This window comes from Nycticebus coucang, chromosome 5, assembly GCF_027406575.1.
Source record: "Nycticebus coucang isolate mNycCou1 chromosome 5, mNycCou1.pri, whole genome shotgun sequence".
Lineage (NCBI taxonomy): Eukaryota > Metazoa > Chordata > Mammalia > Primates > Lorisidae > Nycticebus > Nycticebus coucang.
The window spans coordinates 17394312-17415301 of record NC_069784.1 but is presented as its reverse complement, the minus strand read 5'-3'; the positions used below and the strand labels follow the sequence as shown (position 1 = coordinate 17415301).

At 35.3% G+C, this 20990-nt stretch overlaps 1 protein-coding gene and 1 pseudogene across 10 annotated transcripts in view; one reads left to right on the top strand and one right to left on the bottom strand.

Annotated features, from left to right (window-relative positions):
* COL24A1 (collagen type XXIV alpha 1 chain) overlaps positions 1–20990 on the top strand; it is a 305122-nt gene that overhangs the window by 163503 nt on the left and 120629 nt on the right. For all 10 annotated transcript variants that reach the window (XM_053592398.1, XM_053592400.1, XM_053592399.1 and 7 more), the window contains 6 exons: positions 1075–1128; positions 2526–2579; positions 13968–14021; positions 14303–14347; positions 14468–14512; positions 17719–17772. In XM_053592398.1, coding sequence (XP_053448373.1) covers positions 1075–1128; positions 2526–2579; positions 13968–14021; positions 14303–14347; positions 14468–14512; positions 17719–17772 — 306 coding nt within the window. The remainder of the gene's footprint in view (positions 1–1074; positions 1129–2525; positions 2580–13967; positions 14022–14302; positions 14348–14467; positions 14513–17718; positions 17773–20990) is intronic.
* Positions 2875–2996, bottom strand: LOC128586840 (uncharacterized; annotated as a pseudogene).

Sequence of the window (20990 nt, the reverse complement as noted above, 5' to 3'; positions counted from 1 at the left end):
TAAAAAATCATGCAAAGGAGATGGCATAGTCAAATGATTCTATTTTAGGAAAATAGAATTTTTAGGAAATAATTAAAATACCATAAATTGCCTAAAACAGATGAAAAACAAAATTCAATTAGAATTCTTATTTTTCTACAACCTATAGTTTATATGGCACACGTCATCACGGCCACTTTTCCATGAGTTTGTGGTCAGATGTTATTTTTTGACATACAGAGATCTGAACTCAGAATTCTTTTAATTCTCTTGTATCTTTAATATAGGAATAGTTGACAAATTTTATATCCAGGTTGCCTTTTTTACTTTCTTAAATTGTTTCTAAGTATGGTAGGAACTAGAATAAATGATTATTATCAATAAGAGAATCTTTCTTTTAGAAAATACATTGTGATGGATGTGCTGGCTCACAGTACTGGCTACAAATTCATTTTGCTTAAGTTATTCTTCAGTGTTAACTTCTATATTGTCATAAAATCTCTATAAGTTTTTTGTTTTGTTTTTGTTTCTTTTTTTTTTTTTTTTTTTTAGCTATCTCTAGTTGCTGTCAACTAGGAAATTTAACATGCCCATAAGACTAATCAATTTCAGGAATCATTACTTCCTAAGGCATTTTCTGAATCAGCATTAATACCATCAAGTATGTAGTTTCTCTATTATTTGACATACTAGGGAGTATTTGTACACCTTCATATCCCTTAATTATAGAGCTCCCTGAAAAATTATATGGTTTCATAATCTGTGTAACATAGTACACATAAGATAACATAACCTATGGAAAGATGAATCTTCTCTTCTCAAAGAGCTGTAGTAGCTGGTCCTATCTAGCAATTTTCATTTCTAGGCAAAGACCTTCTAATAAATGGATATACAGCTTTAATATAAGCATGGTTTTTTTATTACTATATTCTATCAATAGGACATCTCCTGTGACGTTTTATTATCTTGACTAGGAAAGGAGAATATTGTCAAATTATCCTTTTTATTACTAATTATAATTTAATGGTTCATCTTCAGTGAAAATAATTAATGCAATAGCGTTTTTATGTCTTTCATATTTTATTTAAATTATAGGGATATCCAGGTCCTCCTGGGGTTCCAGGACCCATGGGCCCATTGGGATTACCTGTAAGTACAGGAAAGATTTTATGGTCTCTTCTAGAATGCCTATTAATTTAAATCCATCACTTTTGTTAAAAAAAAATCTGTTGATCAAAAACTGAATTTCTTTTTTTTATGCACAATAAATCATATCTAAGCTAGTGAGAACTGCTTCTCTCCCAACCACATAAAACACTCTAGAATATGTCATGGTATCTTGAACTCCCTCATCCCTACTTAGTGTGCTAACCAACAATCAGAACTAAAAGCATTTAAACATTCTTTTTAATAACCACATGAGAAAATAAGGTTAGTGATCAAGATTAAAAGTGAGACCTATTTAATAAACAAATCACAAGCATAAGTTCCAGTGTATTTTTCTCAGAAATTTGCAAATATTTTTACATAATCAGATAAAATTTGTACAAAATATACCTTCGTTAAATAAAAATTGAGTACTGAAAATGCTTCACTTTTTGTTTATAGAAAAATAATGAAATCTTGCCCCTAAATATTACTGATCAAAGTTTGACAGTTATTGTAAACTAAAATATGAAAAAGATATATTCCCTTTGGGGTATGTAGCAGCCCGTAGTATAGCCTGAGCAGAACTTTTCATATCAGAAAGCATTTATACTAAGTTTCATAAAGCTTCTATTTTAAAAATAATCCAGATTTTTCAGTATATTCATAGATACCTTATTGGCTTCTAAAATGAAAAAGACTGGTCTAGGGCAGAATTGCTAATCTCTTTACTGACATAAAATAATAAATAAATTTGAGATCCTAAAATCACTTTGTTTTTATTGGCCTAATATTTATTACTAAATAAATTTTATTGTCCAATTAAGCCTTGCTTAAAAACCATACGTATAAAAATAATTTATCATATTTGACTTAATGATAAATACCATCTTATCTCCATTGCAGCCTATTTTGTGGCATATTAATTTAAAATATGTTATGGAATTTTGCATGATAACAGAAAAAATGTATTTTTATGAGATAGGATTCTCATAAATGTCTAGAATAATGGTAAAAAGAAATTTCACAGTGATAGCCATTGCTTCTTTGATGAGCCAGGCAGATTAGAATGGTCTGGCTGGCTAATTGGGTATCTACTTCCTCTCTCACTCCACGTGTTTCTACCCCAGAACTACTTGATTAGTGACTATTCAAAGGTTTTCATTTTTCGTTCAGGGTGTCAACACCAGAAATGACATTTCTCCAAATAGCAGAATATTTCAAAAGTAGAATATTCAAGCCAGGAGGCATGATTTAAAGCATATTTTTTAAAAGAAACCTAGTCAATACCTAAAGTAACCTAGTTTCTTTAAGGATTCCCAAGGAGAATTACTTGTATGGAAGGGCATGATAACATTCCTGTGAATTCTATAACTGATTTTTAAATTTGTACCACATAGGGTCCTGTGGGGGCAAGAGGACCACCAGGGAGCCAGGGTCCTAAAGGACAAAGAGTAAGTAACCTAATGAAAGAAAGACATTCACCTTGAAAAAAAGATCACTTCAGAAACAGCGCTAAGTACTCAGCCAAAATGTCATCAGATTTTCTAGAATTGCGCTGAGATATTTTCAAGTTTTTCCTGGTTTTCATTATATTAGATGAACTACCTTCATTCATTGAAGTATAGTGCATAATCATTAATACTTAGGAAATGATATTTTTCAATTTTAATTTTTATATATCACTAACTCATACAGATTTATTTTTTTCTTATTCCCAACCTCTAACTCCATTCTTTGGAGGAATTATAAAAGTGAAAATCTTTAAATAAATTATTTTCCTACTCACAATAGACTTACATTAGAAGGAAAAGTAAACTGATAAGAACAGATACTGCACTTGATCTTAGCCAAAAGGCCTAGCCAAAAATCACATTATAACAAAGATATTTGTACCAGAATGTTTATGGCAGCCCAATTCATAATTGCTAAGTCATGGAAAAAGCCCAAGTGCCCATCGATCCACGAACGGATTAATAAATTGTGGTATATATATACCATGGAATATTATGCAGCCTTAAAGAAAGATGGAGACTTTACCTTTTTTCATGTTTACATGGGTGGAGCTAGAACATATTCTTCTTAGTAAAGTATCTCAGGAATGGAAGAAAAAGTACCCAATGTACTCAGCCCTACTATGAAACTAATCTATGGCTTTCACATGAAAGCTATAACCCAGTTATAACCTAAGAATAGGGGGAAGGGGGAAAAGGAGGGGAGGGAGGGGGGAGGGGGGTAGAAGGAGGGTGATTGGTGGGATTACACCTGTGGTGCATCTTACAAGGGTGCATGTGAAACTTAGTAAATGTAGAATATAAATGTCTTAACACAATAACTAAGAAAATGCCAGGAAGGCTATGCTAACCAGTATGATGAAAATGTGTCAAACGGTCTATAAAACCAGTGTATGGTGCCCCATGATCTCATTAATGTACACAGCTATGATTTAATAATAAAAAAAGAAGGAAAAGTAACATCATGGCAAAATAAGAGTAATGAGAAATGGAACAGAGATACAAAGGATGAATAAGTTCATTAATTGTAAATAAGAATTAAAATTCTAATAATAATGCATACAGAATTAAAAGAAAAATCTTCATTAAAGTCGTCTCTTACACATACCATTTCTTTTATGCTTTTCACATGCAAGGCTTAATACTTAATACTCAAAACCACCCCAGGAAAGAGAAGTGTTATAGCTCAAGTATTATAGTTGAGGAAACCAGGGCTCAAACATTTTAAATGTATGGACTATGGACTCACAGAGGAATGGCACAGCCGATATTAAAGCCTTAGTTTATCTGATTCCATAGCCTAGATTTATTTGATGTCATATGGAATGTTAAGGAGTATTTTTCTTAATTAATTTGAATATGTGGGCTTTGAGAATTCTGTATTGTTACTTGGCCTTACTTCGATTTGAATACAGCTAGTGATGAAAATACATTATAATTCTAAAAACATGTCCTCTAGCTAATAATGGTCAAAAAAATAAATAAATAAATAAACCCTGCAGTTTCCCAGTTGGCAAATAAGAAAAGAGGGCTGTGAATTCCCATTTTGAAAGAAGACTTTATCCCCTGTGTTTTAAGTGAAGATTAAAAAAAGAGAGTAAATTTATCTTTATTATTATTTTGTTTCTGAAAAATTATTTTCCATTCTGGATGATAGATTTATAGTCTTAACCCTGATGACCACATCAGTTTTAGCCCAAACAGGATTTAAAATAAAAAATGAGAGTAGGGGATCTAAACCCAAACTGCCACTCAACTGTTTGTACCCTGCCAGCATTCAATATTGGGTGAGGTCAAATATGTTTATTCAACTTCGTATTAGTCATAGTGGGAGAGCTCAACCAGTTTTGTGACAGTTGAAGAAAAAAAGAAGTAGTACTTGTTTGTGTCTGGTTAATTACGTTATTTAGGTCTTACTGACTATCCCAGAGAAGGGTACAGCTAAGCACAGTCTCTGCCAGGACCACTTGTGGTGTCTCATAAATCATATGGACAGGTCGTTTGTTCTGTAGTTTTCTAACCTCACCACGATCCCCTAGGTAGATTATTACTCTTCCCTGATGTGTCATTTTGTCCTCAACTCCCACTTCCTCAAGGTCTAGTTTCCTCTCATCCTCCAGATACATTTTACCGATTCTTTCCCAGAACTGCTGCTCATAATTGAAAAAATTTTTACCCAGATGTTTCTAAATAAGAAAACTTTGTTTAGAAATAAGGGCTTTGGTTAGGAGGGGAAATGAACTTTCTTTACTAAGTGAATATTTCAGGCAACCAGTGGACATTGGGAATACAAAAAAGGACTGAAGACCAGAGTATGTAAGAATACAGTATTAGGAAGTCCCGATGTGGTAGCCATCTGAAGGTCTTCCTGTTTCTACCCTCTTCTGTCTTCAATCCATCCTGCACTAGGGCTCTGATATACCCTTAGACTCATCCTTCCCAGTGTTTTTCACCTAAAAAAAAAAAAAAAGAAATATTTGTCCATCCCACTGAGGTAAGTGGGAAAAGCATAGCTGGGGATTCCCAGGTCCAGCCTTTCTCTGCTAGCCCAAAGGCTGAGGGGGTCGATATTCCTGGCGCACCTGTAATCTCTTTGTGGCACATGTGAATCATAGCCCATTGGAGGGGAAGCTCTGCCCTCAGCACATGTGCCCTGAGACCACACAGAGAACTATCATTGTGGAATTAGTGCTTAAATTCTTTGTCGTGTTGATTTATACAGTTACCAAATGGCCATTTGACATCAAGAATAGTAGGACCACTCCCTACTGTTCAAGATGTTCTGTCTGCCTGTCTCTTTCCCTCTTGCCCATCTGTCCACCAGACACCCATCTAACATTTACTAATGTCCTGCAGTTTGTCAGACTCTACTAGTACTGTGGAGGATTCAGGGCTCACTGTCTCTTGGCTCTAGATGACAAGGATTTCAAAATTGGATGGTTTACAGCCTGATGACTTTTGAAGTATCAAGCAGTGTTGACATTTTTCCCAAAGGACAGGAAAAAACTCAGGCAAGTGACAGTGCCCTGTTGTCTCAAGAAACAACCTAAACAATCCTGCCTCTTATCTAGCTGAGAAAGATAACAGAATGAAAATATCATTCCCATGAAGATGCTTAGATGAGCGACACGGCATAAATTCAAAGTATTATTACTTAACTTATCTGACACATACTCTAAGCTTTGATTCCACCTGCCATGTTAAGGCAAAGGGTAGTTATTTAAATGACATGAAGTGATTTGTTATAATAAATCAAATTAATATAATATGCAAAATGATTTTCCTTATGGAGACGATGTAAGCAACTTCTCTACTCCAGTATCAGGAAGATAGTGGCTTACCCTGCTGGGTTACTATAGCTTTGGCCCCTTGTATTCACATTTAACTCTGGAGCTACACAACTAGTCCTTTGGTATATTTCTAAAACACACTTCTGAGTCAAGGTACCCAAACAGGAGAGATGACAAACAAAGCAAAGTTGACTCATCTTCTTTCTTGCCCTTGAATTGGGTCTTTGATCAGAAGACATTTTTAAGTTTTGCGCTCTGTCTAGAGGGCTGGTATAAAGATACATCAATGAGTAACTCTTTTCTTCTCTTTTCCTTTTTTTTTTTCTTTTTTGAGACAGAGTCTCACTATGTTGCCCTTGGTACAGTTCCGTGGCATCACAGCTCACAGCAACTTCAAACTCTTGGGCTTAAGCGATTCTCTTGCTTCAGCCTCCCAAGTAGCTGGGACTACAGGCGCCCACCACAGTGCCCAGCTATTTTTGTGATTGTTGTTGTTGTCATTGTTGTTTAGCAGGCCCGGGCTGGATTTGAACCCTCCAGCCCCGGTGCATGTGGCCAGCTCCCTAACCATTGAGCACGGGCACCTAGCCAATGAATAACTCTTTTTTCTGACTATGTTCCTTAAGATTTAATTAAAATAACTATATTGGTCATAGGTGACATTTTCAGGTTCTCTATGGAAGAACTAAAATGAATTTGCCTATAAATTCTGAAATTTGGCCCCTTCAAGGAAATACATGCTGCAGGGGGAAGCAATCATCAGCGTTTGCCCTGAGATGCAGTGCTAGTCATACCTGAAGCTCTCCAACTGATAAGGCAAAGCCTCTTCTGTGGTTTTTCCTCCTGACATAAAGTTCATCCAAAGAAAAGAATCTAAAAGATATTTTCCCTCAAATCATTGATAATGTTAGTTTTTATTTAATGGAACGTTTTGTCACAGCTGTGTAAATCAACAGCCAGAAGAGACTTTTAGGCATAATTGATTAGGCTAGTGCATGATTTAAAATTAAGAGAGAACACGCAAAGTCAGAGATGGTTAAAAGAAAATACAAACATTGTGGGTTGAAGTTGCAAAGACATTTGTTCTGTGATTATGGCTGTTTCCTTTATTCATAGATCCTTAGCCTATTAAAATTAATTATGGAGATCATAGAGATGGACTTGGAGTTCTCATAAAAGTCTTCCTAAATAAATGAGCATGCAGTTCATGCTAATGTCTTAGTCAGTAATATTTTTTCTTTTAATTTTAGCACTTACATGAAATAGTGGCTCTGTCTTCTACCATCTCGTGTGTTCAGGATGATTCACAAATTTGGTTAACTCTTTAAAGTTGTTGCCTACAATTTAAGTAGTATTTACTTTACAAAACATGCTTAGTTTATATACTTGAGCTATCAGATTTTTATTCCAGCTCTGAGACCCCTCTAGAAGCAACCAACTTTAGCTTTCTTAAGAGAATAAAGAAAATATTAGATTTTGTTTTCAGCCAGCATACTTTCTCCAAGAGCATATCCCTCAGATATTTCAAAGCATTTATTTGCAAAAAACCAACTTCATGCCAAATTAGATGCCATTATAATGCTATTGTCTGCTTGTCCTGAAGCTTATTTTGTCTTGGGAGTCAAAGCAGGCGTACACACTAACCCACAGGGTAAGTTCCACAGCCAGTATCAGTGAGAGGTGCAGATTTTGATAAAAGCTAAGCTTTTGGTTAATTCCCTTATTCTTGCCTTAAACATAGAGAGTACAAACCTTTTCAGAGTTTTTCCAGCCTTAAACTCTTAACTAGCAAACTTTGGCTTTATAATCTTTAATTAGTGTAATTGTATTACTTAGACCTTTTTTAAAAAATGAGTTTGTCATCATAGTAGACAGAGAAACTTCTCTTTGTTCCCTGGATCATCCCAGCTTAGGAAACAAAATAATGAAAGTAAAACTATTGTTTTTTAAAAGCATCCTTAGATTTTTTGGTATTGATACATACTGTACATATTTGTGGGGTACGTGTGCTATTTTGTTGCAGTCCTGGGCAATGTGAAGGTCAGGTAGGGTATTCAGGGTACCCCTCACCTCCGGTATGTATCATTCCTAGTGTTAGCAACATTCAAGTTCTCCCTTCTAGCTATTTTGAAATATACAAGGCATTGTTTTTAACTGTAGTTATGCTATTCCATTATTGAACATTAGACCATATTCCTTTTATCTAATTATATGTATGTACACATTAATTGAACTCTCTACAGGACCCACACTTAACCAGCCTCTGATATCTATCATTCTACTCTCTACCTCTATGAGATCAACTTTTTAATTCCCCCACATATGAGTGAAAACATGTGACATTGATCTTTCTGTGCCTGGCTCATGTTACTTAATATAATGACCTCCAGCTCCATCCATGTTGCTACATATGACATGATTTCATTTTCTCACGGACATGGAGTGTTCCATGTGCATTGTGTGTTTATATCACAAGTTCTTTATCAATTCCTCCTTTCATAGACACTGAGGTTGATGCCACGTCTTCGCTATTGTGAATAGTGCTGCAGTAACTGTGAGGTGTCCCTTTGTTTTACTGATTTTCTTTGGATAAGAACTGATACACAGTAGTCCGACTTTTGGTTTTTGAGAAATCCCCCTCCTGTTTTCCATGGTGGAAATACTGATTTACATTCCTACTAACATGGTGTAAGAGTTTCTTTTTCTCCTCATCCTTGCCAGCATCTGTAATTTTTTTGTCTTTTTTATGACAGGATAGATATTCCATATCTAACTGAGATAAGATAATATCACATTGTTGTGGCTTTGATTTGCATTTCTATGATGATTAGTTATATTGAGCATTTTTTCATATACTTATTGTCCATTTGTATGTCTTCTTTAAAGAATTATCTGTTTATGTCTTTTGCCCACTCTTTAGTGGGATTATTTGTTTTTTTAACTATTGAGTTGTTTGTGTTCCTTATATATTCAGGGTATTAGTCCCTTGTTAGATGAATAGTTGGCAAATAGTTTCTTTCATTCAACAGATTGTCTCTTCACTCTATAGACTGTTTCTTCTATTGTGCAAGAGATTTTTAATTTAATATAGCCCCATTTGTCTATTTTCATTTTGTTGCATTTGAGATCTTAGCCATAAAAATCTTTGCCAAGAAAAATGTCCTGAAGTGATTCTCTGTGTTTTCTTATAGTATTTTTATAGTTTATTTTTTAAAATTAAAAAATATTATAAACTTATAAAGCACAGTTACTCATTCTTTGGACATTTGGATATTATGGAAGTCAGGCAACTCACCTAACATCTGCAGATTTCTGTTTCTTCATCTTAAAAAGTGGAATTTGAAGTAGTTCAGCTATAACAGTAGGTGATTTATGTGCCAGGACAAGAAACAGGAAGTTAAGTATGAGACTTAACTCCAGCTAAATTGATCTTTCTTTGCATATATATCTACATAGTTACTTAATTTGATTTTGTCCAAAAAATGAAATTTATTTGCCATCTTTGGACCAAACATTCTTTTTTAAAAAATTCTCAATTTATTGTTCAAATGATGTACTTTGGTAAAAATTAAATCCAATTTATGTGAGAATTAGTTGCCATTTTCTTTTTTCTTCTTCTCTTCTCTTTTTCTTCTTTTTCTTTGAACAATAATTTTTAGCTCAACTTGCTAATATGTTGTTTAGAATATTGCATCCTCACTTATAAGTGAAACATGTTTGTTTGTAATTTCCCTTTATAATAATATATTTTTTCCAATTTTAATATCGGGTATATCCAGATGAAGTAGAATGAATTTGAAGTATTTCTTCTTTTTCTATTGTCTATAAGATTTTGTATGATCTGTTTTTTGAAATTATCTTTTATTTTTATTTATAAATATTAGTTGTCTATTTTTCGAGACTTTGAGAAAAATGAGTATTCCTGGAAATAATTCTTTTCACTATTTAGAGGCCTTTTGGTAGGAGATCTTTGTTTCCTCTCTCCTACTATCAAAGTTTCCATAATTCCACTAGCTGGCATTTCAGGTGGTTTCTTTGTTTCCTTCCTAGAATTTTACCTTTTCATAATTTTAAATTCAATTGTATCTGGGATTGAGACAGAACTTTGCTGTAAATTATGAATTACATATTGTTCTTTTTGATCATCTGTAGTTGATGCTATGATGTGCTTCCCAGATTCTCACAAATCCCCCAACCCTTTTGAGACTGAAGCATCCCTTCCCTCAGTTACTGAGACTATTGGTAGTTGGCTCTCTCTGCCGAGTTCTTCTCTGGAAATTGCCCCTGGCTAAAGACAGTCCTCTCATTAAAGATTCATGTTTGTGGGGTGGCAGATATCCAAAGACTGGCTATTACCTCAATTTAGACATCTTTGCGGGGCTTTCCCAACTTCAGAGGTTCCTCAAGGGATCAACTGAGACATGTGTTGGAACTTCAGTAGAGTTCAACTCCTTGCTCTGTCTATCCTGCTTCATTCTTCCACTCTCCCTGGTCTTCATCTAGACAGCACTGCCCAATAAATACACTTCCTGCTTGTATATTTCTAGCACAGAGTCTGTTCCCAGGAAACCTACACTGCATTGTTACCACTGTATGTTATTCAATATATAGAGTACTTTGCATGGAAAATATATTTCATTATCCTTGTGCTTGGACATAAAAATTAACTCATGTAATAAAATTTATCATTTTTTTCAATAAATAAATAATTCTAAATGTAGAGCTCTGTATCTGGGGATCCTTTTGAAGCTTGATGCTTATGGCTGCTGACATTTAAACTTAGGCAAGTAGCTCCCAACTCGCTGGGATTACAGGCACCCATCACAAGGCCTGGCTATTTTTTTGTTGTAGTTGTCGTTGTTGTTTAACAGGCCCAAGCCAGGTTCGAACCCACCAGCCCCAGTGTATGTGGCCAGCACTCTAACCACCGAGCTACGGGCGCTGAGCCTAAACTTAGAATGACTTCTAACTCCCTGTCACTGGCCGTGGGGATACCTGCTTCATTATGGCCGATCGTCTAGAGTGGAAATCATTATCTCCTACCACTCCTCTGTCTTCACGCCAAACAAGTTTACATTCCTCATATGTTATTCTTTTAATGCTGTCGTCGATCTATCAGTTACTCAGGGAAAAAAAAAAATCCATTAAAGACAGAAATTCCAGGTTGCAAAGGGGTTTGAATTGTCCAGTTATCAGTAGATACATTCTCAGTTTAGATCTGGTGCTTTGTAGTATTTTGAGATGTTGAACACTCATTTCTTTTCACACTGTCAGCTTTCTTTGGTTATTCAAAAACATTATCGGTGTTTGTTACAGGACAGAAAAAGAAAACTTAGACATTAAAGGTGCCAAAGGAAAGGAATCAGTAGAGGCTGCTGAAGTTTTAGGATGAGGGTGATTAGCAGAGCAAAATCCTGAGGGACCTTTGAGCTTGGAAGCTCAGTCATCCTTGACCATTGTTCTTTTTCGTCCGCTCACCTGTTACTCAGCTGAATGTTGTGAGCATGCCCCCACCTCAAGTCCTTTGTACCTGCTGCTGCTTCTGCCACCGTGATCTTCCCAGGATATTTACATAGCCTACAATCCCACTTTAGAGAGACTCTGAAATATGCTTCTCACTTTGGATAATCGCCTTTATTTTTTTCCCATTATACTTATTTTCATTTTATATTTTAATTTTACATATTTATTTTCTTGTTTATTAATTCAGATCCTCTGGTACCAAAATAATGCCTGGCTTGTAGTAGATAGTCCATAAGCATTTGTTGAAGGAATAGACACTTTGAAAATTACCGATCTATTAAATTAAGTCCATACTCATCAACTTGAATTTTATGCCCTTGCACAATAAGACTGTAATTTAGTTTTCCAATCTTTTATTGGAAAATAGGGCAGAAAAGGAAGTTGGTACAGATTATGGAGTGCCTTGAATACAGAAAGAATTTTTTTTTTTTTTTTTTTTTTTAAAGATAGAGTCTCACTTTGTCATCCTTGGTAGAATGGTGTCATAGCTCACAGCAACCTCAAACTCCTGGGCTTAAGCAATTCTCTTGCCTCAGCTCCCAAGTAGCTGGGACTTCAGGCACCCACCACAACGCCCGGCTATTTTTAGAGACCGACGTCTCGCTCTGACTCAGGCTGGTCTCGAACCTGTGAGCTCAGACAGTCCACTTGCTTTGGCCTCCCAAGTGCTGGGATTACAGGTGTGAGCCACTGCACCCGGCCTGAATACAGAAAGAAATTATAGGGCTGGAGCAAAGGTCATAACTTTAATTTACTGGTGGAGCTACAGATTCTCACAGAGTATGAGTGTTCCCTCCAAATCCGTGAATGTGCCAAAGCAGATCAAGGAATGCAGTTACCCTGAGAATACCTTGGAAGAGAGTCCTATTATAATAAGCAGCTTTTAGTAATATAAATCTAAGTCAAAGCTTATCTCAGATGGAATACAAGAGAAAGCACAGAAGCCTAAGGGGCTCCTTCACATCAGCAAAGGGGGTTTACTTGTCTAATTATCAGTAGATACATTTTCAGTTGAGACCTGGCGGTCTGTGGATTTGTATCACTCTGCATAGAAACCTTCAACAGGAGATTTCTGCACACTGGTTTAAACATAAACTCCAATCCTTTGCCTTTTAAGTCTCAGTCTTCTTTTGCACACTTTTTTAAATGTGGAAATATTAAGATGATATTTCTCTACATGTAATCAATAGCTTGGGAAACCAAGATGATAATACTTTTTCATTCTGTGAGTATTTTTTAATGCCCCTGTATCTTTTACTCATACTTCTCTTAAGGTAGGATTCCTTCTATTTTGAATAAGTCCATGAGAGCTTGACCTCCACCAGCCAAAGTGGTATCATCACTCCCTTTATAAACAGGGACAACCTTCAGCTGTCTTCTTTCTTGTGTCCTTTGTTTAGCCCTTGACTTGCCTTATTTCTCCCTATATTATGGTTGTTTGTATAATTTACCTTTTCATTCTATCAGCCTCATAATAGAGAAACTTTCTTACAGTTTTGTGTTTTCATAATACTGAATGCATTTCCTTTCCCACAGATGTTCAGCTAAAAGCTGTAGAGCTGAATTAAGTTCCTTAAAAAAGAACTTTATGATCCTTCAAGGAAAGTTGTGATACGGGCAGAGAGACGATTCTGTCACTTTATTAGAGAATGACTTTCACAACTAATGCTTCTTGGAACTAATTATTGAATGAATATTGAGAAGTTTTAAGTTTACATGAATATTTTCAATGGTATTTTCTGTACCTTTTCTTTCTTTCTTTTTTTTTTTTTGAGACAGAGTCTCACTTTGTCACCCTTGATAGAGTGCTGTAGTGTCATATCTGACAGCAACCTCAAATTCTTGGGCTCAAGCAATTCTCTTACTACAGGCGCCCGCCACAACTTCTGGTTATTTTTAAAGACGAGGTCTTGCTTTAGCTCATGCTGGTCTCAAACCTGTGAGCTCAGAGCAATCCACCCACTCCGGCCTCCTAGAGTGCTAGGATTACAGGTGTGAGCTACCATGCTCAGCCCTTCTGTACCTTTTCTGCATCCCATCATCTCCCAGCAACTGTTGTCCAGTTGGCATGTGGTGGGTACCATACAAGCAGCCCTCATTTCTATAATATGAAGAGAAGAACATTTTCCCAGAAATAAAAAACTTAAGAAAATTCTTTAGGTAAACAAACCAACCACTTTTAAGTTAATTTAACATTATTTTGAGATTATATTCTGGCAGGTCGCTGAGCAAATGATAAAGTAAAAAAATATACTCACCTATTACACCTATATTATAACCACCTCAAAAACTGAATCAACTTCTTTTATGCTCATTTGATTTACTATCTGACATTAAATTTTAGAAACAAAGGCTTGATTCTCCCCCATAAATAGATTCAGCCACATACCCAGCTGTTTTCTTTTCTGTGGTCAGGGCATAAAAAACAAGCACACAGCGTCTTCATCTGTAAAGACACCTAACAGTAAAAAAGGAACATTTCAAATGATCAGCAGAATATTTTTTCTACCTCTAGGGATCAAGAGGACCAGATGGTCTCTCAGGAGAACAGGGTCTACAGGGTGCCAAGGTAATCATTGATTTTCTCATTTCATACGCAGTTAAATTTTATTGACCATTTCTCCTACTGGCCTAAGAAATTATGTATTTCCTTACAAAAGTAGGATTCTAAATTCTCTTTTAATCCTATGTATGAAATACATGTAAAGTTTTTACTACATACACAGAAATGTTTTCTTTTCCATGTTGAACTATAGAGTTAATGTCTTATTTTTGTATGTGAGTATGTGCCAGTGTGTAAGATCATCATTCACATTCTTGTCAATTCACTTGGCCTTGATGCTTTGTTAGGGTGAAAAAGGAGACCAAGGAAAAAGAGGGCCTCATGGTCTTGCTGTAAGTAATAACACATTTCATATGAAAGGTGAACATTTTCAATCTTCTGGGTTTTTCTTGGTGTGCGATTAATATTTTGAGAGAAGGCTCCTTGACCCGAGCATTTTCTTTCTTGTGTAGGGTAAGACTGGAAACCATGGAGACAGAGGAGTTCAAGGGAAACTAGTAAGTAATAAAAAAATAATCAGACTATGAACAATTTTTATCCTACTTTTTTGGAAGGGATTTGGGGATGTACTTAACATTTGAGGAGGTTTTTTAACAAGTAAAAATTGTCTTGGCAGGGCACGATGTGATATTTTGATATATGTGTACATTATGAAATGACTACCTTCATCTACTTTGTTCTCTTATACGACCATTGTTTAGTATTCAGTATGTTAGACTAAGAGAATGCAAGTTCTTTTCCTCCTTGAATCATTAGTCATTGTTTTATTTGGGCAAGTTGCTTACCCATTCTTGGTTTTGTTTGCACCTCTCTATAAACTGATGGTGATAGTTTTCACTCTTCTTTCACTACAGTTATAGTTGTCACTCTTACTTCACTATCGTTACGATAAATTAGTTTCTCCATAAAACCCATTATAATGGGGCATTCAGAAAGCCAACGCAGCACAACTTCTTGGTGGCATCTTGCCTAATTTCCTTTTAACTCAACTTGGCTTTAAGGCCTTTGGATTTTGGGGTCTGGGTGTGTCATCATGTTTTACATGGCACTGCCCTAAAGGTTTTTTAACATTTTATAATGATGGATAGTTTTCTACTGTGAAAACTATTACTAGAATTAGACATTTTTTTTTCCTCAAGAAGCAATAAGTCCTGTGGTTATCCATCATTAAGTAAGGGGAAAATGCTTAATGAGAAAAAGATGCTCACACATGCATGCATGTATATAAACATAAGATAATACATATTTATGAGCACCTAAGCCTAAATGTATGGGTGTTTTTAATTCCATCCAGAATCATAATTTTTAATGATGACATTTTGATTTGTCATATACATGGATAGATATCATATGAATTTATAACCCTAGACAATAATACAAATAGGTCGCAGTTGAGGAGTCAGAGAAAGATAGGGTGAAAATGTTCTAGCTGCTATGGTCATTGTCATCAGTGTCACTCTGTCTGCTGTTCCTCTTTGAAATCTACTGCCCCCTGCCAGTTGTTTTCCATAATAGCATTATCGTTGACCATGGTCAAGCCTAAAATATCAGAAACCTAAAAGAGAAGTCTGCTGTTATATTATCATCATTCCCCTGCATATAATGTATCATTGTATCGTATCGGAGTCAGAAATACTGCCTTTCAAATATTGGCTCTGCTACTTACTAGCTGTTCTAATTCTGTACAAATTACTTGACCTCTCTGAGCCTCGGTTTCCTATTTTTAAAATGAGATATCTCTCACAGTTATGACAAATGATATTTGTTATGTTCTTGGCACAGATTCTCAATGAACAACAACCATAATAGTCATTATTATCCTAGTGGTCATTGTTCTCATGATTACTGAGTTGACGTCATGGAGCAGGGAGTTCTACTATAAACAATTTATCATTAGTAGCATCTGAAAAGCCATAAAGAGAATTTTTATTTTGTTCCAGCTTGTACTTTTCCTCTTCATCTTCAATAAAATTAGAGGGTCACTTAAATAGTTTCATAACTTTGCAAAACAGTTTTTATGTGCTACGAACAGCATTACAAATACATATCAAGCTTGATATTATGTCCAGACATACTTTACATTAAAATTGGACAGATATTTAAAATTTTGAACTTTTGCTGTCATTTTCACTTAGTATCCTGAGCACAGAGGGTTCTCCCTTGTATTGATCATGTCTCGTAATTAAAGAACCTGGAGCAAATGAACAGCCTGGGATTTTCATGACTGAAACAGGGCCTTGACCATATGATTGTCCATAATTCTACAGAATTTTCCTTTTTCTAACCAGAGTAACTAAACATAGTGTTGATGATTAGAAGATACATGTTGCTAAAAATTTTTAATATCTTTACTTCCAATTTAATGTTATTTTTTCTTAGTTTTTAGTTTTAAAGATAACATCATAATTGTGATTAGCTAATATAGTTATTGATCTTCCAAAGGTCAATAATACAAAAGGTGCAACTTGCAAATGGGGCAATAATTATACACTGTCATTAGTTGTCAGTGTCTGGCACACAGTTAAATGCTTAGTAAATCTTTGAATGGAAGGCTCAGAGACTACTTGGAATTTGGTTCAGTTTTCATTACCATTTTATAATACACAGTGTATCCAAGACTCTCTTTTATGGTACTGGGTATAAAGATGAAAAGAAGGAGGGGAAAAAAAAAAGAAAATTGGAGGTCTAATATGGTCATTTCTGGTCATCTAGGTTCTGAGACCCTGCGTCTGATCAGTTTTTAAGGGTGTAAGTCATTCTTATTAACACATCACAAAACATTATTATTTTTGAAAAAAATTCTTTTTATATCAATATTAAAAGTAATGGAAATTCAAATTTAATACAATTCTGGATAATTATTTGACACAGTATAGAAGTGAGGAATAAATATAAGAGTAAACATAGAAATGAAGACCTTCTACAACTCAACAACAACAACAACAAAGAAAAACCTAACCCAATGAAAAAATGAGCAAAGGACTTGGACAGACATTTCCCCAAGGAACATACACAAACGGCCAAAAGGCACATGAAAAGATGCTCAGCATCACTAGTCATGAGGAAAGTTTAGCACCAAACCATGATGGAATGCTGTTTTAGATACTTTAGGATATAATTATTGAAGAAAAAAACCTCAAAAGTATATGTTTTGGAACCAAGAAATAAGAACCTTTGTGCATTGCTGGAATGAATGTAAAATGGGAGGGCCACTGTGGAAAAACAGTTTGATGGTTCCTCAAGTTAAACCGAGAATTACATGGTACCATATGATTCGCTTCTAGGCATATACCCAAATGACTGAAAGTGGGGATTCAGAGAGATCCTTGCACATCCATGTTCATGGCTGCCTTATTCACAATAGCTGAAAGGAGAAAGCAGCGCAGTGTGCAGTGACAGATGAATGAAGTGGGCGGTAGACAGACAAGGGAATGTTATTCAGCCTTAAGGAGGGATGATGTTTTGACACCTGCTACAGCAGAGATGAACCTCCAAGACGATATGTAATCCCATGTAATCGTACACTTGAAAATGGTGAAAACTATAAATTATATGTTATGTATACTTCACCACAAAAAAAAAAAGAATAGAGATAGACAGAAAAATTAAGTGAAAGTATCCGTAAGGAAAGATAAGATAAGGAAACTGACCAAAACATTTTCAAACATCACTTTTTCTACAAGTTTTGCCTTTATTTGTCTAGGGTTTACAGGGACCCCCTGGAAGTACAGGAGACAGGGGACTTACAGGAGAGCCAGTAAGTTTATCTTCCCACATTTCTAATTGCATTTTTCTCATCATGAACGTTTACCTTTTATTATTATTGCTGTGCTGTGCTGTGCTGTGCTGTGATGGTATGTATTAGAAAGCAGTATTATAGACAACGTAGACTAATTATAGAGAATGAAAATTTTTCTGCAATATATTTTCTAGTGCCTTTGTGGTTTCATATAGTCAAATATAGTACTGTTCTTCTGGAACTGTAAAACTGAGCATATTTCTACTTTCAACAAAGAAAACTCTGTTTTATTGACTCTCAGAAACTCTCCTTGTGAATGGCTTGCTGTTCTTATGGTTATTACATTGCCGCACACACACGATCACATTTATGAGGCCAATTCTATAATAAAGGAGCATATAGAGAAACCAAACTCTGCATCTGATGGGCCAAAAGGTGCAAACATGACAGAAATGCTGTTACATCAATAATACAAAACTTACACCACAATTTCATAAATAGGATTCAATTAGAGAGTTTCCATGGAAAATGGATTGTGAAAAGGAAAGACCTTGTCACACCTACTTTCTTACAATTCATTCTTTATTGCCATTGAACTCACTCTTCTGGTTAATGGTATCAGATGTAATATACTGTGACACGCTTCTTAGATTTGTAATACAATACAGCCTTTCAGACCTCTGGGTTGATTTTATCATCAGTTGACATAAAGGTTTACAAGTGACCTTTGCATAATTCATTTAGATAGTAACACGTGGAAAATGCTAACAGTCAAAGAGCTATTCTTGCCATAGCCCTTTTCTCATTTATATAAGTGTACTTAACCTGTGGTATAAGTTATCCAAACAATACGTAAAGATTTGAAATATGTATTATTTTCAAATAAACGATGTTAGATGTGATGTTGATTTTATTCAGCCATATCCTTCTTGGTCTTCTCCCTGTTTTGTGTTTTAACTTGCTATCCCAATTCTGACATTAATTTGACCTAAAATAACCTGTCTTTAGCATTATTTACTTAAATATCTGGTTCACCTAAAAAATCTATAACCTCCTTAAAATCAGAGATTATTTCTTTTATCTTTGCCATTTCTTTTCTTGCTACAATGTCAGACGTATTAAATCTGCTCAATGTGTGTTTGTTAAATTTAATTGACAAAAGGTCATTTACCCTGAGGCATAGTCATTAAGCTGGGAGGTAACATTACATGAAGTGAAATGGAATGAAAACTAATTGAGTATTATTAAAGAAGACATTTAAGGATAGATTAAGTATGTCAGAGTTATGGCAAAAGCATAGATGGTATCTGAGGGTTTACACAAGAAGAAACTCTGTAGGTAGCTGTAAATGACTAAATGTCTTAACAGAACCCCCAAAGTAACATGCACCAAAAAAGTAACATGCAGGTCATAAGGTCAGTGGGACTGGTAAACAAAATATAAATCAATTTATAATAGATTATAATATGCTTCGTTTTATATATTTGAGCTGCCTGGCCTAATCATAGAAAAGAACAGAAGAAAATTGCATAGAAGAAATATTGAAACATACTTATACATGCATATCTTACAAAAAAGAGAGGACTGTAGCCTTTCTACAGTCAGCACCCCGAAAGTTGTCTCTTTATTCAGACAAGGTTTAAAACTGGTCAGGTCATTTCAATGCAGGCATCTGGATTTGGATAGGAGCTATTCATTCATTCAGTCAACATGTATTTATTAAAAATCTGCACTTGGGATATAGTAGGCATGGAATTCTCAATCTGATGATAAAAGTAGACAATTAAATGAGCACAATATAAATGGATAATTATAACTTGAGATAAATACTGTAAAGTGTAGGAGTTCTAGTTCTAAGAAGGTCTGTTGCAGAGAAACTGTCCTAATTGGGAAGTTAGTAAAACTAAAGAAGCCCAGTGTGATATGGCATCGAGTTAGGTGGAAAGTAAGTGCAAGATGAGGATGAACTGGTGGCAGGTGACAAAACATATACAGTGTCATGAGCTCCATTCCCAAGGATTTCTGTTTTTATCCTTAGAACAAAGGGATGTCATTAAAGGAGTGGAGCTAGTTTTCTAATCAGATTATTGTTTTATAAATATCAGTCAAATCACAAATGGAAGGAGCTGAGAACAGCTGTCTGTTGCAATATTTTAGGTAACAGATGGTAGAACCTGTTTCCATTGACAAAGAAGTAGACAGGTTAAAAAATTCAAAAGGAGATAAAATCAATAGGAGAGAGAGATCCTATTGATTTTATAATTTCTGAATTTCTGGTTTGTTATATTAAAGAAAAGATGATATCATTCACTGAAACTGGGAAAACCAATCAGTTTGAGAATGGATGATTATAAATTTAGTTTTACTCTATGGAATTCAAGATGTTTGAGAAATATGAAGATGGCATCTGGAGTCCCAGAAGAGAAAGCCCTGCAATTAAAAATATTGGAGCCCATAGCTCAGTGGTTATGGCGCCAGCCACATATACCCGGGCTGGTGGGTTCAAGCCTGGCTTGGGCCTGCTAAACAACAATGACAACTACAACAAAAAAATAGCTGGGTGTTGTGGCAGGAGCCTGTAGTCCCAGCTACTTGGGAGTCTGAGGCAAGAGAATCACTTAAACCTAACAGTTAGAGGTTGCTGTGAGCTGTGATGCCATGGCATTCTATCAAGGGCAACATAGTGAGACTCTGTCTCAAAAGACACACACACACACACACGCCATTCCCTATGAAGAGAACATAGAAGTGAGAAAATTCAAGGACATAAGGCTGAGGCATAAAGAATTACAAGATTAACAAAATAATGGTGGAAAACAATGAAACTGCAGAGGATACTGACAGATAAGATGACCAGATATATAAATTAGGAGTTTCAGCCATAACCATAACTCATCTTAAAATCTTCATGACAATATCGAAGTCCTTTAGAAGTATGTAGGCATAAATTTATGAAGGAGAGGCAAACCACAGCCTTCCATCCAGCCACCTGCTTTTGTAAATCAAGTTTTATGGAAACACAGCTGCAACCATTTACTTACATATGTATGGCCATTTTCATAGCATAACAGCAAAGTTGAGTAGTTTTGACAGAAAGCATATGACCCATAAGCCTAAAATACTATCTGGCCCTTTATTTTTTTAATTTTATTTGTTTGTTTATTTATTTATTTATTTATTGAGACAGAATTTCACTTTGTCACCCTGGGTAGAGTGCCATGGTGTCATAGCTCACA